The sequence below is a fragment of the Xenopus laevis genome, chromosome 3S, assembly GCF_017654675.1.
Source record: "Xenopus laevis strain J_2021 chromosome 3S, Xenopus_laevis_v10.1, whole genome shotgun sequence".
NCBI lineage: Eukaryota > Metazoa > Chordata > Amphibia > Anura > Pipidae > Xenopus > Xenopus laevis.
In genome coordinates, this window is record NC_054376.1 from 115,616,468 (window position 1) to 115,643,738 (window position 27,271).

A 27,271-nucleotide genomic window follows, 5' to 3' on the forward strand; every position below is an offset into this window, starting at 1 on the left:
AAGAATAATTTTCTTTATTTACTTTGTTAGTTTATTTTTTTAAAGTCACAGTTGGGGACTTTTTTTTTTACATGTTTTTGTCAAAGTGAATAGAATGAAAACTGCAATGGCTTAATATTGTGTTAGGCAAACTTTCCTTCTGCACTAGATATATATATATATAGTAGTATGGGTCTTTACTATGCTTGGAGTTACATCACTTAGGGCTTAAAAAATCGCCGAAAAATTACCAAACCAGCGAAAAATTTGTAAAATGCAATTTTTTTATGTTTTTGACAATTTTTCTCGCTCCAAATGCATTAAAGTCAATTTTTTTCCAAATGCAATAAATGAATGGGAGTTTTTCTTGTGGCAACTTTTTTGTCTCTGTGATTTTTTGTCCAAATGTATTACAGTCAATGGGTGTTTTTTCTTATGGCCGTTTTTTCTTCTCTTTGAAGTTTTTTGTCTCATTTAATTTTTTCCGTTGCAAATTTTTGCGACAGTCATGCGAAAAAATTCACAGATGGCGAAATGCTGAATTTCACCGCAAATCCATGCCTATAAAAAAAAGAAAAGGCATAAAAAATAAGTTTCACAGAGGCCTAAGGGGTAGTCCCAAAGATCTCTAGTTGTTCTTTCTTGGAGTCTTAAACACTACACCAAGTTACAGACTAGTCAGTTACCATTGTGGGGGCCCAGTGTGGAAAGGAGTATTAAAATATTTGATTTAAAATTCTATGGAACAGGGACCACCTCCTTCTTCTTGTCTCCTAACACTTAGGGGCAGATTTACAAAGCTCGAGTGAAGGATTCGAATTAAAAATACTTCGAATTTCGAAGTGTTTTTTTGGCTACTTCGACCATCGAATGGGCTACTTCGACCTTCGACTACTACTTCGACTTCGTATCGAACGATTCGAACTAAAAATCGTTCGACTATTCGACCATTCGATAGTCGAAGTACTGTCTCTTTAAGAAAAACTTCGACCCCCTACTTCGGCAGCTAAAAGCTACTGAAGTCAATGTTAGCCTATGGGGAAGGTCCCCATAGGCTTGCCTGTGATTTTTTGATCGAAGGATATTCGGTCGATCGTTGGATTAAAATCCTTCGATTAATAATCCTTCGATCGTTCGATCGCAGGATTTGCGCTAAATCGTTCGATATTCGAAGTCGAACGATTTTAGTTCCTAGTTGAATATCGAGGGTTAATTAACCCTCGATATTCGACCCATAGTAAATCTGCCCCTTAGAGGTTTACTTATCAATATATTCATTTTATAGGTTTTAGAGGTCTTTGAAACCAGGACTAAACTCACTTTCTCTAAATCCACGAATGTCTTGAAATTTATTAAAAGATCCAAATACAAAAAATGAAGGAAAAGAAACCACTGATCATGTTGTTCTAAAAGATAGGAAAAAAATTTGAGTTATTCGGACAGTTTCTAAAATCCCAAAAATCTCAAAATTGAATAAAAGTGGTCCAATAAGATCAGTGCAGCTCCCGTTGACTTCTATAGGACTTTGACAACTTTTACTGGGTGAATTTTTGCAGTAGACATTTTTGTGGTTTTTATACTCATTAAATCTCAAATTTTTAGAGCTTTTAAGAAAAAACAGGAAAAGCACACATTTTAAGAGATTTGTGGAAAAAATTTAAATTCGATTGTTAGTAAATTGGCCCCTTAATCTGCAATATAAATGTGTTTCTGTATGTATTTATCATTTTTTTTATTGATTTAATGTAAATTGCTGCATATACAAATGTTGGCACATACAATATACAATATACAGTACACATAGAATAGAAATGTCACAATATAAGGCTGATTAGTAATTAATACAGATAATTACTACGTGGCAGCACAGAAACCAGTGCAATTAGCATCAGAATTCAATAATTAGCCCTGTGGCATCAGCTTATATTACAGGCCAACCTCATTTTCTGCTTGATAATTTGCGACGACCCCTAAGTTTAGCTTCTCAACAGCTGCTCAGAGCCCACTGAGCATGTGAGTGTCACAGACACTTTCCAAGATGGTGACCCCCTGTGACAAGTTTGAAGTCCTGGATCATTGCTGCTATTGGGAAGCTGAAACTTTAGGCTGGTGCAATAAGTTCACTATATTAGGGGTTAGTTCTCCTTTAAAAGCACTAGAGTCTGCACTTTCATGCTATTCTTGTTGAACACAATAGTATATTTTAGGGAGTGATTTTAACAGAGGCAAAACACCCAAGAAACATCCCTTGGATTAAAGGTTTTAACAATAAAAAGACTGAACGTGAACACGTTAACATACAATATTACTTTACCTAGTTAAATTAAATTACAAATTATAGATTATAAAGTATGTTATATATAATGCAGAATGAATGTGTGGGAAAAAAAAGTTGTATTCATCTACAATTTTATTTCAGGAGTGATCACCTCAAGACAAAATATACCAATGTGGATTATTTCCCATTTTACAACACTGGCGAATCAATAACTGGTGCCTTAACAGTCAACGGCGAGTGTCTGAAAATATGGACCTGCCTTCTGTCTCTAGGATGTATCAACCAACAACATTTAATTATGAGCGTCCTAGACATTTTATACAATCACAGCCGAAATGTCAAGTAGAATCCATGTCTCAATCTACCAGTGAAGCCGTGCATGCAGGCAGGTCACCGAAGAAAATTTCTATTTCAATTCAGCCTCAGTCATGTCCATCACAAAATATGAGCTCTGCAGCCGCAGTTGTGTCCTCAGCATTAAATCAGTGTAGTAAAACAGAAGTTCATTTACAGCCCCAATCTTCAAACACTGCATTACCTGGACAAGTAAAGGACCATGGCAAAAATAAATCAACTGCATTTCTCACAATATCACCATCCAACAACAGTCAAAGTAAAACGAAGATGATGAATACTGCTACATCAAAGTAGGTAATCTTACTGCCTGCATATTTCTTTGTTTGTTTGATCAGAAATTCACGAATTCTGCTTTTAAGGGTCAGGGCACAGAGACAGATTAAGGGAGATTAATCACCCTGCGACAAATCTCCTCTTCTTCGGGACGGCTAATCTTGCCTTCCCGACGGCTAAAATGTAAATCGCTGGTGGGATGGCACTCGGAGCTATTCGTTTTCCATAGTCGCCCGAAGTTGCCATGACGAGGAAACTTCGGGCGACTTCAGAATACGAATCGCTCTGAGTGCCACCCCACCGGCGATTTACATTTTATTGGCAGAAAGGCAGGGGAGGCAGTTTGGGGAGATAATTTGCCCCTAAGAAGAGGAGATTTGTTGTTTGGAGACTAATCTCCCTGAATCTGCCTGTGTGGCCTGACCCTTAGGAAGCCTTTTTAATTATGAGGTGCCTGTATATTGTATCAGAAGCTCATGTAAGAACCTCACTATGATACCAGAGGAAATTAGATTTTTTAAAAAAAATATATATATTTTCCCTTTTACATACTCCATAATTTATAATATTGAGTACTTAAATTATAAATCCGGGCAACGTTCTGGAAAAATAATGCCTAATAACTACAGAAATTTGGTACTTAAATTCTGACATATTACTCTGGTATAAATACCTGGTATATATAGGTCAAAACAGCAATACAATTATGAAACCCCTTAAAGGGGATGTAAAGGGGAAAAATAAAATCCCATTTGTACTTTCTTTAATGAAAATGAAATCTATCTCCACTATACTTTAATTTAAATATGTGTACCATTTTTATAAGAAACCTGACTGAATGCAGTGAAATCCCACCTTTGTTTTACTTGCTGTGACTGCCGAGGATAGGAAACTTCAGACGGTCCCTAACTGCTCTGTAGGGAAACAATCATACTTTCAAATGGCAGGGAAAGTGGAGGCCCCCACCTTACTTCCCAGAACTCAAGCAGCTTTGTTTGATTCCCTGTAGAGCAGCTGGCAACCGTGTAGAGTTTTGCATCCGCAGACCCAGTGCAGTCTGCATATTCTGACTATTAATCAGTCGGCTTCTATGTTATCTATGTTTTCTATATTATTTGACTTGTGCTGTTTTGATAATTTATGACGATCCCTAAGGTTAACCTCCCAACAGAAGCCCAGACACTGAGCATGTGCATGGTCTTGCAGAGATGTTTAACGAAAGTTACAAATGGTGACCCCCTGTGGCCAATTTTGAAAGCATAAGCATCAATTGTTTTATTAGGCTTCTGGTGCAGTAAGTTCATGTTTATGTTTAATATACAAAATACAGCATTTCTAGAATTATTCTATTTTAGACTTTAGTTCCCTTTTAATATAGTTTCTCATTTTAAAGATCCATACTTTAATAGAGGTGAAATGCAAACGTCATTGTTATGTGAAATGGGCATGGGATATGGAAACCCTTAGTTACCCTTTTAGGGAGTTTGTAAAATATTAGCCTATTGTGGGAATGGTTGTCTGGAATATGCTGGTGGAATTATACCTAAAGCTAAAGTGGTTCATCTGTACAAAGATGATTTTTGGAAGGGCTGTACACCTCTGAGAAACACTTTGAGGCTTGTTAAAAGAGACAGTGACACCAGAAACTACCACAACATTGTCTTTGCATGTTATTTATAATTTTGCCATAAGAATATTTGTCGAAGCTTTTACATTACCCATCAGATCTTCCATGTTCCTCTATGATGGGGCCGCCATATTTGTGCAGTAGTTGTCTGTTAACATTACAAATTCTGATAGGTTGAAAATGGACAAGTAACAATTACAAAAGTAGATCGTGAAACAATCAACATGACCTATATTTTTAATTTATTAAAAAATTCGTACAATCATGCGACAATTCGAATAATGCAAACCGTTGACCAAAAACTAAAATTTTTTGAATTTTCAAACAAAAATCATCTTCAAACAGCCTGAATCCTTCTAACTTATCTACTACTTCGATTGATTCCTCAAAGGCTTGGTTTGGCGTAACCCACAGACAGAGAAGCAACCAAAAACAATTTCTTGTTATGAATTAATCAAATGAATTAAACAAACTTTTTATAAATATTTTTGAAATATGCAAAGAAAACTCAAGCCTCTGTCCCAAGTAGCTTTATTTTTTCCTAATGACGTTCAGTGTATTAATATACTGAAAATATCATCACACATTTATTATATAAATGCATTATATTAATCAATCAAAATATTTTTCAGTTTCCAAAATGCATCAGTAAAAACAGACTTAAGGCAAGATCAGCAAGTATATGAAAGAGGGATACAAGGAACAAAAGATGCTTTGATTCAAGACCTAGAAAGGAAGCTGAAATGCAAAGAGAGTATTCTGCACAATGGAAACCAAGTAAGTGACAACTAATCTACTGAATTGTGCAGAACTATAGGTTCCATGCAGGATGCTGCCACTTTGCAGAGTGACTTGTCTAAGTTGGAAAACTGGGCAGCAAACTGGAAAATGAGGTTCAATGTTGATAAATGCAGGTTATGCACTAAATGGCAGTATGTTGGGAGTTTCCTTAAATGAGAAGGATCTTGGGGTTTTTGTAGATAACAAGTTGTCTAATTCTGGGCAGTGTCATTCTGTGGCTACTAAAGCAAATAAAGTGTCTTGCAAAAAAATGGCATTAACTCAAGGGATGAAAACATAATTATGGCTCTTTATAGGTCCCTGGTAAGGCCTCATCTGGAGTATGCAGTTTTGGACTCCAGTCCTTAAGAGGGATATAAATGAGCTGGAGAGAGTGCAGAGACTAAGTGCAACTAAACTGGTTAGAGGGATGGAAGACTTAAATTATGAGGGGAGACTGTCAAGGTTGGGGTTGTTTTCTCTGGAAAAATGGCGCTAGCGAGGGGACATGATTACACTTTACAAGTACATTAGAGGACATTATAGACAAATAGCAGGGGACATTTTTACCCATAAAGAGGATCACCGTACCAGAGGCCTCCCCTTTAGACTAAAAGAAAAGAGCTTTCATTTGAAGCAACGTAGGGGGTTCTTCACAGTCAGGACAGTGAGGTTGTGGAATGCACTGCCGGGTGATGTTGTGATGCTGATTCAGTTAATGCCTTTAAGAATGGCTTGGATGATTTCTTGGATAGACATAATATCAAAGGCTATTGTGATACTAAACTAGTATAAATATGGGTATATATAATTTATGTGAAGGTAGGTAGGGGTGTGTGTATGGATGCTGGGTTTTCATTTGGAGGGGTTGAACTTGATCGACTTTGTCTTTTTTCAACCCAATTTAACTATCTAACTATGTAATTTACTTTTTATTGCTTCCAGTGGAGGTCTTCTGTTATTCCTTTTTTCACTGCCTAGTTGCTAGAGCAAGTGAGAGTCTAATGCCAGATATTCATTCAATATTCCAAACTGTAGACTTGTAGAATAAAAAGTGAATAAAAAAAATATATATATAAACATATATATTTATGATGAAGACAAACTGCAAATAGTCTTAAAACATCGTTGTTTACATCATACGTAAAAAAGTTATTTTTAAGGACAATTACACCTTTAATTTAAAGGGGATCTTTCATGCGAACATTTTGTGGACAAATTTTTTTTGGATTATATTTAGAAAATGTTTTATTTCAGTATGACAAGGCTTATATTGCATTTTAATTTTTCAATAGTTCCCATTTAAAATATTATTTTGTGACATTAGGAATGGTACTTACTTTATCTTCATCCAGAAAAGCTTCCAAATAATGTCTTGGGAGAAAAGCTGGTAAATATTGGATAGTTAATGCACTCTAGATTAATCCTGAACCTGAATTCACTTAAAGCAACATATTTTTTGCAAATCTCGATGTAAATGGATAAAGTTTTTACTGCAAACATTATGGGAAAATGTAGTAAAGAACTGTATGATACTATTTAATTTTTATAGCGCTTAACATATGAAGAAAAGATGGCTCGCAGGCTTCTTGGAGCACAAAATGCTGCATCAGTATTTGAAGATCACATGGCAGACAGTGTTCAGGATTCAAAGGTAATTTTATTTCATGTTTTGGCGTATTATGATGTCAGCTGCAAGTTGATTATAAATAATCAAATTACCCTTTACTATCCTCCAAATAAAAATGTGTCTCTCTATGTGCAAAAAAATACATCATTAGTGTGTGCTGCCCTCTGTCTAGACAATGTATTTGAGCTGTCTTTCAAAATAATCTACTCCAACACAAAGTTGCATATAGAGAGACAGATTGATGAGAGAGTGATGGTGAAGAGGAATAACTTGAGTTTTTTGGGGCAATTCTGCATGGAGGAGAAACATTTCTACACGTTCTTTAAAATTAAAATTTATTGTCCATAAACCTGAGACACAACCCTTATATATTGGTCCCATGTTGAACATAGATGTATTTAACTCCTCTAAGTGATATGCCTGAAATCTGTGCATAAGTGTTAAATCCTACAGAATAAGGGAGGATAAGGAAGGAAAATTATTGATCAGCACCTTAGCCATAATCAGAGAAACATTTACAATCTATTCAACATCTCACAGTTGAGTCACATCAAATAATTCACTGTTACACAGGCTAGAAACAGTGCATGAGGCAGTTATTCCAAAGAGAATGTGCTTTGTGCAGTTTAGGGGCTCCAGTAATACATTGATACAAACTTTGTGCACATCATCCCACAATGCACAGCAATGCTTCAAATTAACTCTCTGGGATAGCAGTGCAATGATCTTCCATTGAAATGCAATGAGAACAATTACGGTAATAAAAACCACATAAACAGCACTGGGATTTATAGCATATATTAAAATAGCTGGAAATTGTCTAAAACTCTACTGCTACTGTGTTACTGACACTATGTAGCCATGCATAATGATAATAAATGCATTGTAAGGGCAATATCTTTGTTGTTTAAACCATTTTGTTCAAAATGTATAAATATTGTTATACCTTTGTCTGCACAAATAATATTAGTATCATATTTTTTTTTTATAGCAAACCAAAGACAGTGAAACAACGGCTAGCCTCCAACAACAAGAAAAATACTTGAGGTAAGATTTTAATCAAAAAAACTTGATGAATTACCGTATATACTCGTGTATAAGCCGACCCGCGTATAAGCCGAGGTACCTAATTTTAACTAGAAAAATTGGGTAAACTTATTGACTCGCGTATAAGCCTAGGCTGAGAAATGATGGACTGGGAGACTTGGCACTCTATTAATAAATTCCCCCAGAGCTCACAAAAAGGGTGAGGGGAGAGGGGAAGGGTGGGAGAGAGGGAGGAGGAGGAGGATGAAAGGAAAGCAATGGCAGGACAAAGAACTGAGAGGGAATAGAAGAGGGAGAGAAGAGCAGGAGAACATAATAAAATAAAAGCAATACGGAAAAATAGAACAAAGAAAGTTCTAGTCACTTGTATAATATTGGCTCCATTTTATTGCTGTACTAATTAATAATAATAATAATAAAGGGACTGAAGAAAATAACTTTGAACATGGGACACAACAACTCCACACAAGTCAGGGATATTAATATAAGTGGATTTATATAGAATAACTGTCTTTTTCTTAAGGTGTAACTCCATCGCCGTTGCGGAACTACCACTCCCAGTATCTCTACCACATAATGCGGCTGTAAGTGCATTGTGGGAGTTGTAGTGTAGTTTCAAAATCACTTAAGACAAATTTTATACCATTCAGTGACTTTAAAAAACCACCATTGGACTGCCAGGAACTCGTTTTTATTGTGCGGTAAAACTTTGTGGGGGTTTGTTCATGTATAGTTATGTATAGTTATATTAAATAGCAACTACACACCTTGCTCTTTTTTTCAAACGGCAGCAGTAAGCAACTCTCTCGCTAGCTCCAAACAAAAGCACCAAGTGAAAATCTGAAGCAAGTCACAGAAACAACTACCAGGTCGCCATAGCAACCGAACGCTCCAATGACGCACAGGCCCCAGACTCCTCACCCAGCGGGCTGGGAGCGCAAACTTCCTGCTATGGGAAACTGTGCGAATTTGTGGGCGTGCATCGCAGCGTGTACTTCCTACCATAGATCACTTTATAGAACAGCAGTGTTCGTCATGAGGTTCCGCTCTAAGATGGTCACGGACGTCAGCTGCCTGAACCACTTCATGTAGCGCACTTGTAGCCTCCCTCCACCGCCGCCGGCGGGATACGGGACAATTGAGTCCACTATCCGGGACAGCGGGACAGCCAGACAAAAACAGGACTGCCTGTTTTGCAGCCTTCTGCGTATGACCCGCGTATAAGCCGAGGTAGAGTTTTTCAGCACATTTTGGGTGCTGAAAAACTCGGCTTATACGCGAGTATATACGGTATATATATTAATTTATTTAATATTTATCTGTGATCTTTATTGTATTAATCTAGTACATCTAATGCAAGTGTATTATATTAAGGGGCAGATTTATTATAGGTCAAAGTGAAAATTCTAATACGAATTTTTGATTTGTTTTTTTTTGGTCAAAACTCTCAAATTCGAATTGTGAATTATCCAAACTCGATTCTAGTTTTAATTCAAATTAAAATTTTGAGATTTATCATATTCTGGCAATTTAAGAACTTGAATTCAACTATTCGCCACCCAAAACCTGCCGAATTACTAAATAAGTCAATGGGAGAGGTCCAGGGATCAGTCAATGGGAGAGGTCCAGGGATCAATTTGGTGATGTTTGCAGCCTTCCTGACATTCAAGTTTTCTTTAGTTCGAAATAGTGTTTTTATAATTCTAATCTAATTTGATTCAAGTTCTCGGGTCTCTTTAATTCGTCCGACTTTAAAAAAAAAATTGATTTTAATAATAAATTTAGATTGGTCAAATTTAGAATTTATGGGAGTTTAGGGGAGATTAAAAAAAACTCGCATTAATTCAAATTCAACCATTGATAACTGTGCTTCCCAGTGTTGTGTGTATGAGAAATTTTTTGATTTAAGTTTTATTAATGCTGGTTGTGTTTTGTTCTGATATGGTTGGCTGCTTATTCTCCTTATTAATCCAATGCAATCAAGTAATTGATGCACAAACTTATAATTTATCCATTCCTTAAAGAAAACTTTTTTAAGAAAAATACAGGGTTGGACTGGGCCAGCAGGACACCAGGAAAAAATTTGGTGTGCAGGTACTCTAGGAATCGAATGGGTAGGAGACCTGAGGCGGAGGAGGTTTGGAGCTGTTGCGAGGGGCCCAGGGGGGTGTTTGTGGGCCCCTGGGGTGGCAGCCCTGGTGGCCCCTGGACCCCCTAGTCCGATGCTGGAAAAGTAAATCCAGTGAATGGATCAAGGTAGCTATAATGTAGTTATATCTATAGTTAAAAGATTGTTTTCATCTACATAGTCTCACTGCATACAACCATACAGCTTTCTAGACATGGCTACTTAACATAGTTTGTTAAAATACCAGTGGGGCTTCTTTAAAAGATCGAAAGTGTCTTCTTTATGCGATCGGGTGGGGGAGGTCAGGAGTGCCGGAACGGAAGCCTGCAGACAGTGTTCACCGGGACCGCACGGATTATGAATCATTTTACTAAACCATAGCAAGTTAATTAAAGCAAGGGCCCCAGCGGCCCACCAAGGCCGGAGCCCACCGGGTTTTTTCCCGGGGTCCCTGCAGGCTAGTCCGACCCTGGTGGCATTTTAATTTTGTGGGTGTACGTTCCCTTCACAATTAATGGAACCGGCACATCCAGCTCCCTCACCATCCTCTACTTGCCTAGCCCAATTTGTTGCCAAAAACCAATAACGCAACTATCAGTGCCAGGGCCTGGGTGCAGGCACAGGAGTTGGGCCACTCCCCCCCTTTTGGATCTGCATCGACAAGCACCCGGAGGGCCCCAAGGGGGTGCAGGACCCCCCACACACCCTGGTATTTCTGGCCCTGCCAATCATGCTCCTGCAGTGTGACCTGTACAGTCAATGACACATGCTGGGGTAGATCACGACACAGTTTGAAGGAAAGGGGAGGGAAGATGTTGACTGCTGATTTAAGGGTAGAGACATCATTAGATGGGCATGGCGGATAAGTTGACGGACTGGGGAAATTTAATAAGTTAAATACATCCATACTGAGTCGCCAGAATTGGTGGGCCCTGGGCAAATGTCCCTTGTGTCTTTTTATTAAAGGATATACAAACCCCTTATTAAAATAAAATAAGGTCCTGGCTGGATAATGAGCTATAGTCACTCTCTCAACATGAGAGCACGTTTAGATGTGTGACTGAATTATAATTTAATTATTGTAATTGAGCAGCAACACAAAAACAACATCTGTTAAAGTTTTTGCTGCAATAGAATGTTGGTCCTATGGTGCAGACTGTCGAATAACTGTCTGGGCCACATTTCTGCATTGCTAAACATTGGCAAGCAGTTGGCATTTAAAATGTTAAAATTCAGCAACAACGAAAGTCAATAATTCCCTTCCCCCACTGTTTTATCGTTAATTCACCATGCTGCAGGTTTATCGTGGAAGGTTTTGTTTTCTTGTACAGTCACTTGACACCAGTTTTAGCTCTACTCTAAGGTCAGATACTCATATTGCAGTTGTTCCAAATAATGTTCTTATCCACCAATGTAAATAGGCAGGCATTGCATTCCAATGGCCATATGAAATGTTCTTTTCCTGCAGCTGTCTCACTGCATCTTGTACAGCTTAGTGGTGCTATTATGTGCCATACTACAATTAATTGGACTTTTAAGCTAATTCTTTGAGAAAAAACATATTAGTAAAAAGAAAACTAGCAACTGAATTTTTTAAAAATGTTTAAAATATTTTACAGAAAACAACTTTGTACTCTAAGTACCAAGGGGGCAGGATGGTGACATCTACATGCCTTCCACAGCCAACCTCTGATGAATACAGTGCTGTTGAACATGGCAGCAATGTATTCATGAGGGGCGCAAGTTTTTGTGCTCCATTCAGGATCACAAGATCTGGACATGTGTGAACTAAAAATGATGAATTGCTTTTGTATTTCTTTCACTATATAGTGCACAACAGTGCAGGTGCTTGCATTTTTCTCTTGATCCCACCCCTGGTTCTTCTTTGACAAAGGTTAAAAGTCTTTGATTTTATATTTGTTGCCTTTTAGAAGCAATAGTAATTTAGTCACATACAATTCCCAAAAAAACATACATAATGCATATGCACTTTCATATTAGGAGATCTGAGTTTAGGGATCCAGTCCCAGGCAACATTTGTCACTTTCTTTCTTTTGCTGGTTGTGGTCAGCTGCTACACAAAGATTTTCTTAAATTTCACTACTCCACCACTGGGTATTTTGTGTTATTTTACCTTCCATGTCATAATGCTTAAAAGTATGAAGCTCCTCCACATGTACTATATGTATATGGTAAATTAAACCCCAAATGACCACCAACAACTAATGTTGGTCAGATAAGGACAATTCACTTTTATTTGTATGGCTCTAAAGTATAGGCTTGATCGGGGTCAATCCAGGCCATTTTACCAGCTGAAAAACTTATGGGCAGATTTATCAAAGGTCGAATTTCGAATTGATCTGAATGTTTTTTCAGAATGTACTCACAACTCGAATGGGAGGTTCTTTATGAAAAAATTTGAATGTCTAAAATTCAATCGAATGGGAATGATCCAAAAATGTGTTTAGTATTTGAATCGAATACGAATGAAATTGGAATCTAATTTTCCTCTAAAAAAAACCTTGAATGTCAGGAAGGCTATTAACATATTCAGATGGCTCAATGGACCTCTGCCATTGATTTGTAAATTATTTCGGCAGGTTTTAGGTGGTGCATATTCGAATTAGAACTGTTTCCATGGTCGAGGTGTGATAAATCTCACATTCAAATCTACATTCAAATTGGGGGATTAAAAATTGAATGCGTGAATTTTGACACCAAAATAAATTTACAATTTGACCCTTAATAAATCAGCCCCTTAGTGCTTCTATTGCCTATCCTATTTCTCCATAGTATCTGTGAGGGAACTCCTACCAGAAAAATCAAGTCAAATACCAAATAATCTCATCTAGAATCTAATTTTAGGATAGAAAATGAATTGTACTGACTGTTACCAAATATTATAAGGCTGCTGACTGGTGCTGATACCCAATGCTAATGCAGGAGATAGCAGAAGAAATCAATCTAGCCTATTTCTCTACCGTAGAATGTTGAGCGTGGCATATGACTTCTATCCCAAATACACTCAAAGAAATGCCTCCAGTCCCACTGTCTCTTTGTAGAGCCATTAGATTGAATTTAAATTAATGTCCTTGCTAACCAGTTTTGTTTTTACTATATAGAAATATCATTTTTCTTCCTGGCCTCAGTCCAAGTTGCAAGACATGGGTAAATCCAAGCCATTTGTTTTCAAAATAAAATGTCCGCTATCCCGAAAACTATTCAGGACCCTGTAGCTTGTATCAGTCGGTATTTGTATGTAATCTGTATGTTTGAGATATATCTGATGAACAGCACTGTGCAGTATGTTGACACTTTATTAATACTTGCTAATAATATAAATAATACAATAACCAAAGTGACTATTGTGGAGGGATCAGTCATGTACAGATGTATTCTATTGCCAGCTAAGATTTATAAGAATTTTCCTTAAATTGTAAGATCCATTGGGGCAGGGACTGATATGAATGATCTACAATCTCTGTAAAGTGCCAAGGAATGTGTTGGCACAATATAAATAAAGGACAATAATACAATTAAAATAGTCTACTTAGATTCCAACAATATAGAGATATAGAAGTAGAGTGGCATGCCAATTGGGACTGTTGTCAGATCTTTTTTCTCTAACACCAGGAAAAAATATGGGACGTATGAATGAATTTTTTTTTAGGAAATATTTCTTCTTGGAGTAACAACTGTTTTTGTAAACAGTCTTTATAGGGTTTTAAGCCTGAACAACCCCAATAACCTAAGAGAGGTTCTACACAGGCATCCATTTCCCTTGGGTGTATCGCTACCCCAATACACGTGGCTTTTCCGAGGATAAAGCGTGACTTACTCTTATGTGGCAAGCCACCAAATATCTGAATAGATTACATAGTTAAATCGTTTCGTAGCTGTCAAGGTTGAAAAAGTCAAATCTTTCACAGTGCAAGCTCTCAGATAATTTACCAGTGTTAGTCCAAAGAAAGACAAACATTAAATCAGCTTGAAGAAATTCCTTCCAGTTCCTCATACTTTAAAAGTTGCAGAAACTCCTGCAGTAAATGGTATAGTTGCTATGTACTATGTACCTGGCTAAACAGCAACATTTTTAAAGGAGTAAATTATAGACAATATAGCATAAGATAAGAAATTTAGATGAGACCTGCAACCCGACCTGCAGAACCGCGACCCGCAGACCCGCATCTATACCCGCACCCAAGAATCCTACCTTCACCCCGCAGGGTACTTGCTTCTTTTGCTGAGATATGACGCCCCAAGTCTTTCACAATGCAAACTCTCAGATAATTTACCAGTGTTAGTCCAAAGAAAGACAAACATTAAATCAGCTTGAAGAAATTCCTTCCAGTTCGTCATTCTTTAAATGGTACAGTTGCTATGTACTATGTACCTGGCTAAACAGCAACATTTTTAAAGGAGTAAATGAAAAAATCCTGTCGAATCCCGTGATCCGATCTCCCGTATTGGATTCATTATGATCCGATCATTGGGTCCTCGGGCTGAATGGAATAGTGGTGTTAGGGTACACAGACAGATTCGGGGAGACTAGTTGCCCAGCGACAAATCTCTTCCTAGCACTCACAAGATTTAAACAATGACACCAAAAAGTCAAGAATAAAGAAAATGGTTTATTGATCCAATGTTTCGGTTCACCTCTTCACCTCTTTATTTTTGTTGTATCAAAGTCCAACATTTCGGTCCTCATTAGGACCTTTTTCAAAAGGATCTTTTTGACAAAGGTCATAATGAGGACCGAAACGTTGGACTTTGATACAACAAAAATAAAGAGGTGAAGATTTTTTACATGGGTGTGCCGTTTCCTTGATATTCGTGGATATACATATACTATAACTGTGCACCCCAGCTATATGAAAAATTGCCTTGGAGTGCAGATACTCATCAGACTGATATATATACTTGTAAATAAGTGCATACAGACACACACATCATATATCAGTTACTTTAATGTTTAATTTGTGTTATTGGAGCCATCCAGCAAATTATCCAACATTTAGATGTAGCTTTTTAGCTGTGAGCAGCAATATCGACTCCACATTGCTCCTGGAAATCCATAAATGTGCATTTCTCATAATTGTATTTTCATTCACATGGAATCCAGCTTAGATGTGGCCTCTTAACTGCTGAGACACACATTTAACCAATAGAAATTTAACTGCAAAAATAATTTGCTTCAGGTGAAAAGTGGCAAGTGCCTTATTAAACTTCTTTTTATTATTCTTGATTGCAGATGACATGGTAGGTGTAGTTTACTGATGCATCTGAGGGGTGTGAAATGTTACCTGTCTTAGTACTAATTCTCAAAGCACTTCGGCGGGGCATATGCATGCTCTGCACCTCTGATACCAACTTGGGTAGAAACGACAGCCAAGCATATGCACATGAGGCAGAACTAGTGTTCCAAACTGCTTTTCTATAAAGGACATTGGCAATAAAACTACATTGACTTTGTACATTGTTTCAGCTGGAAATAAGTCTTAAAGGGATACTGTCATGGGGAAAAATTTTTTTTTTAAAATGAATCAGTTAATAGTGTTGCTCCAGTAAAATTCTGCACTGAAATTCATTTCTCAAAAGAGCAAACAGATTTTTTTATATTCAATTTGGAAATCTGACATGGGGCTAGACATATTGTCAATTTCCCAGCTGCCCCAAGTCATGTGACTTGTGCTCTGATAAACTTCAATCACTCTTTACTGCTGTACTGCAAGATGGAGTGATATCACCCACCTCCCTTTCCCCCCAGCAGCCAAACAAAAGAACAATGGGAAGGTAACCAGATAGCAGCTGCCTAACACAAGATTACAGCTGCCTGGCAGATCTAAAAACAGCACTCAATAGTAAAAACCCATGTCCCACTGAGACACTTTCAGTTACATTGAGAAGGAAAAACAGCAGCCTGCCAGAAAGCATTTCTCTCCTAAAGTGCAGGCACAAGTCACATGACTGGGGACAGCTGGGAAATTGACAAAATGTCTAGCCCCATGTCAGATTTCGAAATTGCTCTTTTGAGAAATGGATTCAGTGCAGAATTCTGCTGGAGTAGCACTATTAACTGGTGCATTTTGAAAAAAACATGTTTTCCGATGACAGTATCCCTTTAAGTTGGTTATAGACGCAAAGATTATACGATTTTTGGACCGTGTGTGGAGAGTCCCGACATTTTTTGTCCGGCAGAGATCAGTCGCTTGGTCGATCGGACGAGTTAAAAGATTTGTCGGCTGCTGATAATATCTCTTCATGTATTGCCGATCGTACGATTTTCAGAGGGAGACTGTCACCAGCTTTTGTCGGACATAACCTTCGTACAATTGCTGGAAGAGCAGATCATCGGCTGATCTGTTCTTTTACTACGTTACTTTATTTGATCGGAATGGTTAGTGGCAGGTCGGGAGACAGGGAAGTCCGATTGTACGATGATTCGTACGATCGGATCTTTGCGTCTATGGCCAGCTTCAATGTACTATTTGGTCCAGGAAATGAACGTGGCTAAGTGCTACAGTTGTTGCTGTGTGAATTGCTCCATTCATTGAAGGCTTTTTATCTTTTCTGTAAGAATTAAAAGATGATTAGGACTTAATTGGATAACTATCTATCTTGGAAAAACATCAACATTCATTTTCTTCTTACCACAATGAATTGAATGGATTTTCAAACCTCGGCCATACAGAATTTGCCCTTCCATGTTACCTGCTTAGGAGCATCAGGAGGCTATCATGCTGCAATTTGACAGGCTGCTATAGGAGCCCATGGGGTAGATTTTCTAAAGGGTGAAGTGGCTAACACTAGCCACAATTCACCGGCATTACCATCTGCTGGGACACTGTCAATTCAGTAACAGGCGCAGGCCTTAATTCGCTAGTGGAAGAGACTGTCGGTAGCATTCGTTTGCACTCTATCAGACCAGGCGAAGTGCTAAAAAGAATCTTCCTCAATCTTCTGTCACTTACATCATATCCTGTGAGCTGAAAATGCATTAAAGTTCAAAAAATGCTGGTGACTTTTGCTTTTTTAAGCGGAATTGCCTGCAAAAGTCCTAATAAACTTTTTTTGGATAACCGTTTTTTTCCAGACATTTGATAACATATGGAACATTCCTTTTACAGTGGGCTCATGTGTAGGACATTATATTAACTCTCTTGCCTTAAGGTTCCCTGGACATTTGTAATAAAAAGTGGTAACTTCAAGCATTTGCACCAACATTTATAATAAAGACGTCCATACAACTTTAAATTAGCCGCCTTATGCAAATTGAACTAAGCGCAAGATCACTAGCGAAGTTTCTCTAGGCACAAATGAACGTTATCTTCGCTATGAAATGCTCGCACTGCCGAAGTAACGCTAGCGAAAACGAAAAGTCGCCAGCGTTCGGCACCTAGGACGAAACTTTGCATATTAGTGAATTGGCATAGTCATAGCACATTTGCGCCTGGCGAAGTGGTGTGAGGTGCATGAAGCTAACGCTGGCGAAAATTCGTCCATTAGTGAATCTGCCCTTATGGGACAAGACAAATAAACAAAACATCGGTTGCCAGTCAGCCTAGGCTTATGTGCCATATTAAATTAGATGGATCCAGTGAATGAATGTGTTCTTATGACACTGGAAGAACTTTTTCAGATTCTGTAACCTTCCCTTGGTATAGCTTTCAAATATGCAGTCAACCTAAATGTATTCTTACAAAAGTGGATTATTGTTACTCGGTTCAAATTGTTGTCTTTCTATAATACTTTGTGTTAAAAATGTTAACATTATACAAACGATTGTGCTTTGCAGGAATAGAGGTTTACCAAGAGAAGAGTCAAAATCATCATCCATACAAGAAAAATATTTTCCACCGAGGTTTTTGCAAGTTCCAGAAGATTTAACTGTTGAAGAAGGACATTTCTGTCGAATAGACTTTAAAGTGAGAATTATGTTTAACGGGATTCTGTCATGATTTCTATGATGTCATTTTTATTTCTAAATTACACTGTTTACACTGCAAGTAATTCACTCTACCATGTAACATTTAATTCCTGAACCAGCAAGTGTATTTTTTTAGTTGTAATATTGGTGTGTAGGCTCTATCTCAGGTAATTTTGCCTGGTCATGTGCTTACAGAAAGAGCCAGCACTTTAGGATGGAACTGCTTTCTGGCAGGCTGTTGTTTCTCCTACTCAATGTAACTGAATGTGTCTCAGTGGGACCTGGATTTTACTATTAAGTGCTGTTTTTATATCTACCAGGCAGCTGTTATCAGGTCTGGACTGAAAGTCAAAATAAGCCCTGGCATTTCAGGTACACAAAGGCCCAATCAGCCCACACAGAGCCCCAAACATCCCCACCAGCCCACTAAATACTGACTTTCTATGGCACCTTATAGCAGCCCCTCTGGCATTTGCCAGAACCCACAAATTGCCAGTCCGGGCCTAGCTGTTATCTTGTGTTAGGGAGCTGCTATCTGGTTACCTTCCCATTGTTCTTTTGTTTGGCTGCTGGGGGGGAAAGGGAGGGGTTGATATCACTCCAACTTGCAGTACAGCAGTAAAGAGTGATTGAAGTTTATTAGAGCACAAGTCACATGACTGGGGGCAGCTGGAAAACTGACTAAAGCTGGCCATACTATCAACTAAAAAAACCAATTTGCCAGGAAAACAAATATAGAACCTGTCCCAAAAAATGTGTTTCCAGTGCTGTATCTCCTTACAACCATGAAAAAAGTCTAATTTAAACATGATCCACATTCCAATTTAAGGGTAAGGAGAAGATTCGGGGAGATTTTGTCGCCTGGCGACTAATCGCCTCGTCTTCTGAGCGACAATCTCCTCGAACTGCCTCAGCGTGTTTTCCCATAGGCTACAATGAAAAGTCACCTGCGCTAAAGCACAAAGCACACGCGGCGATGCGTTTTCAATAGTCGCCCAAAGTTTCCAACGTTTCCGCGTGTGCTTTTGCGCAGGCGACTTTTCATTGTAGCCTATGGGAAAACACGTTGAGGCAGTTCGAGGAGATTGTCGCTCAGAAAACGAGGCGATTAGTCGCCAGGCAACAAAATCTCCCTGAATCTCCTAGTGTGGACTCACCCTAAGAGAGCAGCAGTATTACCACTTTAAGACTCCAAACACTGATGGCACACAAAGCAAGCAGATATGGGAATTGATAATCCTTTATGCATATATGAGTTGAGGTGACTGCTGGCCCTTCTAGTATACAGAGCAGAAGGGCAGATGCATTGAAAGAAGATACTAGGAAAATAGTAAGGAACAAAGAAGTCACCAATGCCCAATGAATTAATTAGAGTATTCCAAATTCAACTTCATCCCTTATGGCAAACCTATAATTATTTAGGTGAGTTTCTTTCTCTGTTGCAGGCTACTTATCTATATAATATTCATTGGACATTGAGTTTTTCTTGTTTTTTTTATTATAATTTCTTGTTATTAACATTATATGTCAATTATTTTTTCAGGTGACTGGTGTGCCTGTTCCAGATGTTTCATGGTATATAAATGGGAAAGTTGTTCAGGCTGATGATTTCCACAAAATTATATTGTCTGAGAAAGGCGTTCATTCATTCATATTTGAAGTAGTTAAGACTTGTGATGCAGGATTGTACGAATGCGTGGCATCTAACCGCGCTGGAAAATCAACATTTACTTTGCAACTTACTGTACTAGGTAAGTCATTTTTATATGTGCAAAATCAGCATATTGAGTTCACTGAGATGCCCAGATGAAAGGGAGTCTAAGAAACCACCATAAATGGCCTAGAAAAAACTGTATTTACTATATACAAAGGATGCAGTTCATTAGACCTCACACCTTGGTTCAGATTTACTTTGCTTAAATTATGAAGTACCAATTCTTTAGATTCAAAGTAGGACCTGGGATTTAAGACCACTAGTCATTGGCAGCTTTCTGGTAGAATATCCAGATTGCCAGTCTAGACCTGTATCTTGGAATTTACACCAGTGTTTTTTATATCATTGTTCTCAAGGGAGAACCACATGGATCAAAATACAATTTCCTGCTAGCAGCCACTTCCCATGAAGGTGGAAGGGAAAGAACAGCTCTGCAGTACATATCATTTCCACTAAACTGTTGGAATTTATGGGGGTTTAAGTAATAAAACTCAAAATGTTCTCATTATTTTACTAAAACAAATTCGACCAAACTCCCTTCCACAATTTTACCTTGTTTATCAACAAAATAACTCAAAAAATTAGGTGCGGGAAAAGACTCTATAAAATTGTGGAAAAATCAAACTATACTATAATTTTCGGATTAAGGCCTGAAACCCACAAACTATTTGGATTATCGTACAAAACCCAGAGCAGATCAATCTTCCAATTGTAAAAGGGACATCTGCCATTGACTTCTACAGGACCTCGACTGGTTTGAGATGGAGTATATTCGGACTTTTAGCAGCCTCTGGGTATAATAAATCTCACAAAAAAATGTGTGTTTTCCCCTTTAAAACCCCGACCAGAAAAATTCGGGTTGTAGTAAATAACCCTCGTTGTGTGTCCTAATTGCTCTCCACTTTCTTCTGCGCTTTGTATATATATTTTATAGACACTGTTCCCTTGGAGCTGTATGAATTGTGACGTGCACAAAAATTTTGTGTGAAAACACAACATTTTGGGGCAGATTTATCAAGGATCGAATTTCGAATTAAAAAAATGTGAAATTCGAATAAAAAAAGACTAACCGAAATGTATTAAAAAATCTACATTTTTTTTCGGGTGAATAGGCCGTTTCCGTTCAAATACAAATCGAAGTAACACCATATTCGATCAAATTCAATTCAACGTTTTTTTCTAAGACCGTACATGATAAATTTCGATATTAGAATTTTTTCTGACTTGAGCAGGTGCTACCGTTGTATGTATAATATAAATTCGGACTTGAGCATACAGTTTTTAAAAATATGCGTTTAAACGTGCACAAAAGATTTATTTTTTTTGCTCACATAGCCAAAGAGGAATTAGAGGAAACATTGCTTGTAGAGTAATGTTAATACAAGGCTATTCGGTGTTTGGTATTATCATTACTTTTTTGTAATAAACCTGTAAAAAATACAGAAACTTTAGAAATTAACTTTTATATATTTTCTTTTTATATGTAAAATGATTCTTACAATATAATAAAACTATTTCAGCACAGGAACGCAAAAGGGCTCCATGCTTTATTCAAAAGCCAACAGCATTAAAAGCAATTGAAGGAGAGAATATAAAAATAGAATGTCTTGTCTCCGCCGTGCCACAACCGCAGATATTGCTGAAAAAAAATAACGAGATGCTACGTTATAATACTGACCGGATCAGGTAAATACATTACAAAAATTACATTGTATCTACATTTTTGGTTATATACACTATTTCCTAGTAAAGGTATTATATCATTCAGAATTAAAACACAATAGTGTTTAATGAAGTGCATACACTTCAATCAATATATTAAGTTTATACAGTTCTCTGTGTGAAACAAACAAATCTATGTCTCCTTACTGCCAGGGGCATAACTATATAAGTAGCAGACCCTGTGGGGGGTAGGAGTTATAGGGGGCCCCATGAGACCCTAATTAATGAGAAATTTCAATATATATATTAGATTGCAATCTATATTAGTTTGCAGACCCATTCAGTGATTTAAAGGAGAACTACAACTTAACTAAAGAAGTAGGGTTGAAATTATGTTTTGTGTTTCTGTACCAGCCCAAGGCAACCACAGTCCTTTAGCAGTAAAGATATGTGTCTCCAAAGATGCCCCAGTAGCTCCCCATCTTTGTTATGTTTTGGTAGCCGAGGATGAGTAGAGTATAACAGTGCTTTTATTAGCAGAGTCATGCAGTCATTATACAACAGTAAGAAAGTGAAAGTAAGCTTTCACTTTCACTTTTAAGCTACCAGGAAGTATGCACAGTATAAGTATGAGCACAGTGACATCTACAGGCCATTTGCATGAACACCACAATCTTCTTTTCTCTGTGCTGCTGTCACTTACTGAGCTTAGGGACCCACTCACAATATACAGTACACATAGAATAGAAATGTCACAATATAAGGCTGATTAGTAATTAATACAGATAAATACTACATGGCAGCACAGAAACCAGTGCAATTAGCATCAGAATTTAATAATTAGCCCTGTAGCATCAGCTTATATCACAGACAAACCTAATTTTCTGCTTGATAATTAGTGACGAGCCCTAAGCTTAGCTTCTCAACAGCTGCTCAGAGCCCACTGAGCATGTGAGTGTCACAGACACTTTCCAAGATGGTGACCCCCTGTGACAAGTTTGAAGTCCTGGATCATTGCTGCTATTGACAAGCTGAAACTTTACACTGGTGCAATAAGTTCACAATATAAAACATGGCATTAGTAACCATTTTATTTTTAAGGGTTTAGTTCTCCTTTAAGCAGTCCCCTTAGAAATGAAATTCAGATTCCAAAAGTAAAAGCTACTTACATCCATCTCAAGTGAATGCTCCCTGGAAAAGCTGTTTCAAAATGACATTCGTGCAACAAGACACACCTTGAATTACATCAACAAAGTTCATTCACCATCAATTGTATTTATTTCATTACTTCTGTATATCAAGTGCAATTCCTGCCTATACATTTTCCAGGTTATATCAGGATGATAGTGGAAGAGTTTCCCTTGTGATATACAACATTAACAAAACAGATGATGGATGGTACACTATATCAGCAGTGAATGAAGCTGGCGTTGAAACTTGCCATACGCGTCTTGATGTTGCAAGTAAGGAATATTAAACTGACAACCTTTTTAACTACTGAAAATCTGTTTGGGGTTTGTTGAAGCTTCGATAATGAACCTATGATATCAGTTCTTTATTTGTGTTTGTTCTTTATCCAAACCATTCACTGCCCCCCTTCTTTTATTAAAGGTTCCTACTTTGGTTTTTCCCCATAATTTGTATATATGAATCGAAAAGGGGCAACTATTTCCCCTCTGCTTATTGAAGCTATCACAAGCAACATTTTCAAAAAAGATTTTAAAAGTCCACGCCAAACCTGTCTTTCATAAATAAAAAAAGTTAAGTGACAAGAGCAATAAAAATTTGCGGAAAAAAACTTTCTTAATAAAAGGAGCAGGAGAGGCATAATACCTGTGGTTGGTTTCAATCTTTTTCCTGTTCTTGGATCTCTTCTGAGGCCTGGGTACTTGTTAATATTGTTGTGGAGGCAGCCATCTCAGTGCATTGTGTCTGATTCTGAGCTTTGAGAAGGAGCCAGCACTTTAGGATGGAACTGCTTTGAGACAGCTGTGGTTTCTTCCCTTCTCATTTAACCGTGACCCAAGTCATGGGTTTTTCCTGCTTGGGTGCTATTCTCATGTCTACCACTAGGTGGGACACTTTTAGCAATGCAAACAAATTTAGACCTACAGTAAATGTTGCACTTTTTATTGCATAAGCCCATTAAAATATGCCTAAAGGGGAACCATCACAAAAATTAAAATTTAATATAAGCTTCATCGCACTGAAATAAGAAACTTTCTAAATACAATCAATTAAATATTCACTATTCCTCTCTCAGCATCTGTTTCTCTTCATTCTGTCTCCTTGCAGGATTTGGGTGTCAGATAGTCATTGACAGTTAGATCCAATATATCTTATAGGGGGGCTTCCTTTCCTAGCAGATGTATTAGAGCTCACTCAAATAACTGATTCCAGTACAAACAAAATCTAACTAAATAACTGCCTTTTGCATAAATTCTGCAATGTAGAGAGACAGGTTTTCTGGTGATTTTAATAGAGTGAGCTCTAATACATCTTCTAGGCAAAAGGAGCCCCCCTATAAGATATATTGGATCTAACTGTCAATGAATATCTGACACCCAACTGCTGCATGAAAACAGAATGAAGAGAAACAGATGCTGAGAGAGGGATAGTGAAGATGAACTTGATTATTTCAGAAACAATGCAGAATATTTAATTGATTGTATTTAGAAAGTTTCTTATTTCGGTAGGCTGAAGCGTATACTAAATTTTCATGTTCGCGAAAAGTTCCCCTTTAAATAACACACGAAATTGAAGAAAGACAGCCTTTTCAGTATGCAAAATGTCACTCTTACATAGCTACATAGTTACATAGTTAAATCGGGTTGAAAAAAAGACAAAGTCCATCAAGTTCAACCCCTCCTTATGAAAACCCAGCACCCATACATACACCCCTCCATACTTTCACATATATGATATATACCCATATCTATACTAACTATAGAGTTTAGTATCACAATAGCCTTTGATATTATGTCTGTCCAAGAAATCATCCAAGCCACTCTTAGGGGCAGATTTATCAAAGTTCGAGGTGAATTTTCGAATGAAAAGAATTCGAATTTTGAGCTATTTTTTGTGAACTTCAACTAGGGAATAGTCCCAATTTTGATTCAAATTTGAATTTTTTTTCGAAAATTCGAATATCAAAATTTATCATGTACTGTCTCTTTAAAAATTCAACTTTGACCTTTAACTTGACCCTAAACCCACACATAGATGTTCACAGAGCGGTTGGTAAGGCAACAGCAAATAAAAGTCAAATGGCCCAAGCCAAACACTTTAGGACGTTAATACATAACTTTGCCCTGATTGATGTATGGAGAGCTAAATATCCATTAGCAAAGGATTTCACATACTTTCCCCCAAGATTTCAAACACACACACTAGGAAGACAGATCTTCAAACCACCAGATAAGTTAGTAAACCATGGATAGGCTTACGGACGTGGTCTGACCACGCTCTGGTTGGCATAGAACTTTCCCTCAATGGAATCTCTGAAAAACTTCCTTTTGAAGCTTAACAACTCAATATTGCAGAGAGCAGAGAGCAAACAATTTTGAAGTTTTTTCAATTTGAAATTCGACCCTTGATAAATATGCCCCTTATAGTCATTAACTGAATCAGCATCACAACATCACCCGGCAGTGCATTCCACAACCTCACTGTCCTGACTGTGAAGAACCCCCTACGTTGCTTCAAATGAAAGTTCTTTTCTTCTAGTCTGAAGGGGAGGCCTCTGGTACGGTGATCCACTTTATGGGTAAAAAGGTCCCCTGCTATTTGTCTATAATGTCCTCTAATGTACTTGTAAAGTGTAATCATGTCCCCTCGCAAGAGCCTTTTATCCAGAGAAAACAACCCCAACCTTGACAGTCTCCCCTCATAATTTAAGTCTTCCATCCCTCTAACCAATTTAGTTGCACTTAGTCTCTGCACTCTCTCCAGCTAATTTATATCCCTCTTAAAGGAAAACTATACCCCCCAAATGAACACTTAAGCAACAGATGGTTCATATCATATTAAGTGGCATATTAAAGAATCTTACCAAACTGGAATATATATTTAAGTAAATCTTGCCCTTTTACATCTCTTGCCTTCAGCCACCATTTAGTGATGGTCTGTGTGCTGTCTGAGAGATCACCTGACCAGAAATACTGCAGCTCTAACTGTAACAGGAAGAAGTGTGGAAGCAAAAGACACAACTCTGTCTGTTAATTGGCTCATGTGACCTAACATACAGTACAGTGAATCTTACGATCTCAGGGGGGGCCCTTATTTTTTAAAATGGCAATTTTCTATTTATGATTACCCAATGGCACATACTACTAGAAACGTATATTATTATGAAAATGGTTCATTTACATGAAGCAGGATTTTACATATGAGCTGTTTTATGCAATATCTTTTTATAGAGACCTACATTGTTTGGGGGGTATAGTTTTCCTTTAAGGACTGGAGTCCAAAACTGCACTGCATACTCCAGATGACCCTCACCAGGGACCTATAAAGAGGCAGAATTACTCTTGCTCTGACAGATGCTTTTTAATGCATTCAGTCTGTAGCAAGTAGTGATGGGCGAATCTGTGTCGTTTTGGTTCACCAAAAAATTTGCGAATTTCGTGAAACAGAAAAAATTTGCGAAACGGCGACCTCCATTTTTTTTACGCCGGCGATTTTCGCGCCCGTTTCACAAATTTATTCGGCGGCGAATCGCGCAAATTCGCCCATCACTTGTAGCAAGTGCCATGGTACATTTAGCGGGAGGCAGACTTTGCAAACATGGGGGAACAGACAGAAGGAGTTAAGTTATGTCTCTAATATACAATGTAACCACATATTATCATGTTTGATTTCAGCTCTTGTCAACAAACAGATGCCAAGTGGGAAACAACTTAATGTTAAACCAACGTTTAGCAAGTACTCGGCACTCAATATGAAAGGGTTGGATGTGCAAGAGACTTATTCACCGGAATGGTACCAGAACTCCCAGCCTACGTACCCCGGACTTTTTGAAAGTGAAGAACTTTAAGTGACAGATATTGTGTAGTGAATATATTCTATCCTTTTAAATATTTATGTGTTTCATTGCTGTGTCATTTTTAAAAAAAAAAAAAAAAAAACAACTGAATAGTATAACAGTATATTAAATGGGTTGTTCACCTTCCTAACACTTTTTTAAGATCGGTTGTTTTCAAATTGTTGACCATAAATAATGACTTTTTTCAATTGCTTTCCATCTTTTAATTTCTACTGTTCTCCCAAAGTAAAAGCAGCTCAGTGATCCACGAGCATCTGAACTGTTACAGTTTGCTCCATTAGTTGCTCCATTTAGTTGATACATTTCTCAGCAGTATCTTTGGAATATCAGCAACTATTGTATCAATTCTAACAGCTGCCTGTAATGAAACTCATGGATTCTGCTCAGCAGGGACAAAGACAACAAATGTATCAACTAAATGTATCAATTTAGAACAGTTTAAGAGTCAGCGACCCCTTCCTCAGAGCTGCTTTCGAAGGTGAAAAATGAAACGTTACACTTCAATATAAGAAATAGAAAATAGAAATAGATGGAAAAAGTCTTTATTTCTGGTGAACTATCTGAAACCAACTGAACTGAAAACAGTGTTTGAAGGTGAAAAACCCCTTTACAGGAACATTAGCATATGAAGTGTATACGCAGATTATTTATGAGATTGCTATGTCAATGTATTTAACAATTCAAAACTACTGAATAAAGTTACTCTATATGTTAAACTCTTTGGTTTTTTTTTCTTAATTTAACTGAAAAAAAAACTATTATAGGCAAATCAACGTGAGATTTTAATTGTATTTTCTTCTTGATTGCATATTTTCTTGATTTTGT

The 27,271-nt window shown here is 37.5% G+C and overlaps 1 protein-coding gene across 3 annotated transcripts in view; it reads left to right on the forward strand.

The window, feature by feature from the left end:
- Positions 1 to 26,533, forward strand: part of myot.S (myotilin S homeolog) — a 47,907-nt gene extending 21,374 nt beyond the window's left edge. For all 3 annotated transcript variants that reach the window (XM_018256214.2, XM_018256213.2, XM_041588762.1), the window contains 9 exons: positions 2,399 to 2,904; positions 5,147 to 5,291; positions 6,847 to 6,948; positions 7,916 to 7,971; positions 17,895 to 18,024; positions 19,570 to 19,777; positions 21,261 to 21,426; positions 22,732 to 22,865; positions 26,265 to 26,533. In XM_018256214.2, the coding sequence (XP_018111703.1) occupies positions 2,507 to 2,904; positions 5,147 to 5,291; positions 6,847 to 6,948; positions 7,916 to 7,971; positions 17,895 to 18,024; positions 19,570 to 19,777; positions 21,261 to 21,426; positions 22,732 to 22,865; positions 26,265 to 26,437 (1,512 nt within the window). In that variant the 5' untranslated portion in view covers positions 2,399 to 2,506 and the 3' untranslated portion in view covers positions 26,438 to 26,533. The remainder of the gene's footprint in view (positions 1 to 2,398; positions 2,905 to 5,146; positions 5,292 to 6,846; positions 6,949 to 7,915; positions 7,972 to 17,894; positions 18,025 to 19,569; positions 19,778 to 21,260; positions 21,427 to 22,731; positions 22,866 to 26,264) is intronic.
- The last annotated feature ends 738 nt before the right edge of the window (positions 26,534 to 27,271 follow it).